Source organism: Priapulus caudatus, unplaced genomic scaffold (genome assembly GCF_000485595.1).
Source record: "Priapulus caudatus unplaced genomic scaffold, Priapulus_caudatus-5.0.1 Scaffold63, whole genome shotgun sequence".
In the NCBI taxonomy this organism is placed as follows: Eukaryota; Metazoa; Priapulida; class Priapulimorpha; order Priapulimorphida; family Priapulidae; genus Priapulus; species Priapulus caudatus.
The window spans coordinates 148703-153045 of NW_014577124.1; the positions used below are offsets into that span (position 1 = coordinate 148703).

General features: G+C 43.3%; 1 protein-coding gene across 5 annotated transcripts in view; it reads left to right on the forward strand.

Annotated features, from left to right (window-relative positions):
- The window catches only part of LOC106821195 (guanine nucleotide exchange factor DBS-like), a 108775-nt gene that overhangs the window by 52728 nt on the left and 51704 nt on the right, over positions 1–4343 (forward strand). For all 5 annotated transcript variants that reach the window (XM_014825891.1, XM_014825892.1, XM_014825893.1 and 2 more), the window contains exon 2: positions 3093–3179. In XM_014825891.1, coding sequence (XP_014681377.1) covers positions 3093–3179 — 87 coding nt within the window. The remainder of the gene's footprint in view (positions 1–3092; positions 3180–4343) is intronic.

A 4343-nucleotide genomic window follows, 5' to 3' on the forward strand; every position in this document is an offset into this window, starting at 1 on the left:
GTATTGACATGTAGTAGATCGTAAGTATCCTTTATTTGATATTGTGTGGTTAGATATAAATAGTATATGCACTGGGTTGTAGTACGCAATCCTTTATTGATGTTTTTTGGTATGTTATAAAATGAATAGTACTTGCACATGTATTAATCGTAAGTCCTTTATTTTATATGTTGATTAGATAAAATATAAACACACGGGGTTAGAAACAGAATTCCTTTATGATAGGCTGTGGTTATGTATATAAAAAAGGATAAATAATTATGTATTGCACTCAGTGGCAGGGAATCAGGAATATTTTGGGTTTCACGTTTTCTTTTTTTTTTTTCAGTTACGAATAGCGTGTTATATATGAGGAGAACAGTATCTGCGTTAACAGTAGAGAAAATTCAAATGAAAAAAACCAAGTGCCACACAAGGACAGTTATGAGACTATTCTATTTGGTTCTTCCGAACCAATTATTTGCCTGCTACACTACGAGGCCGCGCAGAATCAGTGTAGTCTAGTGCGGAAAGGTATCCATAAGTTTTTTGTTCAGGGTAAGGTAGGCGTACATCACGTAAATGGTTTTCTTTGTTCACTTAGGCGTGGGTTGAGCCTGCGAAGCCTACGATAGAATTTTCACATGTCTTGACGTATGCTTGAGGCGGCTGGAGTCAGTAATAGGGTCATATTGCGGTACCTTATGATAACTTTATATTGCTGGTGGCCAGGTGCGGTGTATATTTGTGGCTTATGTATGTACGACATGCACCCCAGTGCTGCGGAACGACAATTTAATTTCTTCGTGCATTGCATTACCACTCCATGTTCTAACGTTGCAATCTGTAACATGCATTAAATGTGTTAGATGGGTTAAGATTGTGAGTCAATGACCGCATTCTGTGGCATACCAAGTCCGCGCTATATGGTCTCTTTCAGCTAGTCCAAGAAGATGCGTACGCTGCCTACCTGGCCTGCCTGCTGTTGCTCTTGGCTTGCCTCTTGCTTCTTGTCTCTGTTCTGTCCCTGCTTCTGCTCTTGGCTGTGTGTGTGTGTGTGTGTGTGTGCGTGCGTGCGTGCGTGCGTGCGTGCGTGCGTGCGTGCGTGCGTGCGTGTGTTTGTGCGTGCGTGCGTGCGTTCGTTCGTGAGAGAGAGAGAGAGAGAGAAAGAGCGGTGTGCCATCTATTCGATTTAAGCTGTACGAGGATCCGTATAGCTACTACACCTCATTTTCATCGACTTATGTTGTCTGTGTGGTACACAAGCGGACAACGTGTTTTGCGTGCACCCTCACACCGTACTGAGTGCTATTATTTTATTGTGCGTATATGCTTGTCAGGTCCGTAGTGACCTCCCAAAAAGTGGGACTACAGAAATATGTAGCCGATGCGGGGGGTCTGGAAATTTTGAAATGTAGAGCCTGGAAATGGCATTTCCTGCATTTTCAGGCTATGTTGAAAGCAACCAATTCTGATCATTTTAAAAGGTAAATTTGTAAATTTCAAAGAAGAATGTAGCTAAAGCTGATGTTTTGACTAAAGTATCTAAAATATATATTATGAGTATGATATAACTAATAAAACATTATTTACAAAATTGTATATACTATCAGTATATAATTATGAAAAATAAGCCTATTTTCAATCTGCATTTATACTTTCACTATGTATCGTCTGTATGTTTTGAAGTTTGAATTTGAATAGGCACATTGTCATATTAAATACACATTCCAAATCTTAAAGCACTGATATAACACCTCTAATTGTTCAGTATTAATAGTAATACCAGACAGTCCAGTCAGATAACTTGTCATTGTATTTTTTTTTTATTCCAATTTTATCTTTTCTGCCTGGATGGCAACTTACAAATTCTGAAATTACATTTTGTTCATCTACCTTGTCTAACATGTCTCGGTGCACATGCATGATCATTGCATTGTTGAGCCTTAACTGGGTCGTGCTGGGTCGGGGGGGGGGCACTCCATATACATTGCATGGTAGGTATGTGCCGCGGGAGAGACCCCCATTTTCAACCCTAACCCTAAACTTCCGTTCCAATGCATCGCATTTTTGAGAATATCTCGTTCCAGAGCATTAAGTTTAGTTACCATGTAGATCTTACATTTTTGCCGTTCCGGAGACCCTAGTTTTTAATATTTCCGTTCCAGTGCATCGTACTTCAGAATACGTTGAAGCCGGGCCGTCAAGGCATGCATGCAACGTGTGTGTGTTGTATGTGTGCGTACGTGCGTGCGTGCGTGCGTGCGCGTGCGTGTGCGTGGGTTCATCTCTCTCCGTGTCATGTTTTTCTCCTCTACATAATACAACAATGATTGGTTCAAGTGCTACTGCATAGATTTTAAAGCAAATCACTGTTCCCCCCACAGTTCCGGAGACCCCCTCTTTTAAACGTGTCCAGTTTCATAGCATACCACATTCAACAAACATTAGTTCCAGAGACCCCCATTTTCAGGTCTGAGTTAGTTCCAGAGCCCCCCATTTTTGACTTTGCAGTGGCACATACCTACCATAATGTGGGGTGAGTGCTCCCCCTCTCCGGGGTTTCATCTCCTTGGTATATCATAATATGTTGCTCCTTGGTTCCCTGCAGAATTTTTTCTCTTAAAAATAGTGCCACGGCAGTGCCGTGCTGCCGTGGCGGCCACTACGGCCCTGGTTGTATACGGAGCATTTTCGCTTTCGGTGTGTGTGTGACGTCAGAGCAGCGTAGGCACACGCGCACGCTGACTCGTGTGTAGTGTAGGTTGCTCGTAATTGCATCACGGTTGAAATTGAATTTGTGTCATTGGCGCAGAACAATTTGTGGAAAGCACGTGTTACCGTGTATGTATACGTGCGCATGAAAGCCGCATGCGGCGATCAACGAAGGCCGATATTACCGAGATGTGACTTTTGCCAAATTGCCGTGGATGAGGATGTGTTTGAACATTAGGTTGGGTGGCGGGCACTGCGGCAATGGCAATTTCCCGTCCAAACATACGTTCCTTGAGTGTATATGGATAACTTTTCGATATCGCAATGGCACATTTCGTTCTAAAGTTCACGCGCCACGTATAGTAGTAACGTGTTGTTTGCGTTTGTTTTCTACGCAGATGACCTGATTATGGATGAGAATGGATGTAACTTGAGCATATGCGATGTATCCGACCTTCTACAGGCACGCTACGCCTTCATATCAGGTAAGTAATTTTAAACTGTCGTGTTTACTACAGTTAAGATTTCTTCTATTACGAGTATCTAAACAACTTGGCGGCCATGGCGAATAAATTACTAAATTGCTATTTCCACTCGCGCGTGCGCGCGTGTGTAGCCTATACTTTTATGTGTTTCGCATGCTGCAAGATCAATGCGTCGAAAATTGCGTGCAGATTTGAGTTCTGCGGCAAACTTTCTTGCTACAGGCTTTCTCCGGCCAATTGATCGTAGCAGTCGGACGCCGAAATTGAAATGCATAGTAATTTGTGCTCAGCGCGAGCTGCCATGGCGCTCTGTACATGAAATGGAAATGCATAGTAATACGTGTTCTTCACGGGTTGCCGTCGAGTTCTGTACATGAAATGGAAATGCATAGTAATGCGTGCTGCTCTGTGCGGGCTGCCGTGGCGTTCTGTACATGCGCAGTGTTACACAAGCATGCGGGCGAGTCGACGACGTATAGAGTAGCGCCCGACCGCACGCGCTCAAACATGGCCGCCAAACGCCTCAATCAAATAATAGTGTTACGCGTTATGCGATGATCACAGTTATTACGCGCATCACGCGGGTCACGTGAGAGCGTGACCCCGTGACGTAGCGTGACATAATGCCCCCAACTCCCATTCATAAACTTAAACGTCCGGCTGTAAACAGGTTAAGTACATGAAAGTAGTACTCTCCCGTTATCAGCGGTGTGGAGGAAGCAGTTACTAGTTTGTTAGATGGAAAATCGATATAACAAGTTTAGAAATGTGTTATTATATATTCACTTTTACTAAGATAGCTATCCGCTACACGTTTTGGCTGAAATGTTTTTTATGTTGATGTACCGACATTGACATAAAAGCAACCAGAATGCTACCGTGAATAGGAATAGATCACAGTTAATTTACCGCATCACAAATATGAAGTTATTGAGAATAACGCGTTAACTCGTGCGTCAATTCAATAACGCGTTAACTCGTAAACACTGCGTCAATACAATAACGTCGAGTGAGCATATACTCTGTGGACGACTTTATTCTGAGAATGCATGTAGTGGATCAGCACACGCACACGCACACACGCACACGCACGCACGCACGCAAGCGCACACACACACACACACACACACACACACACACACACACACACACACACACACACAC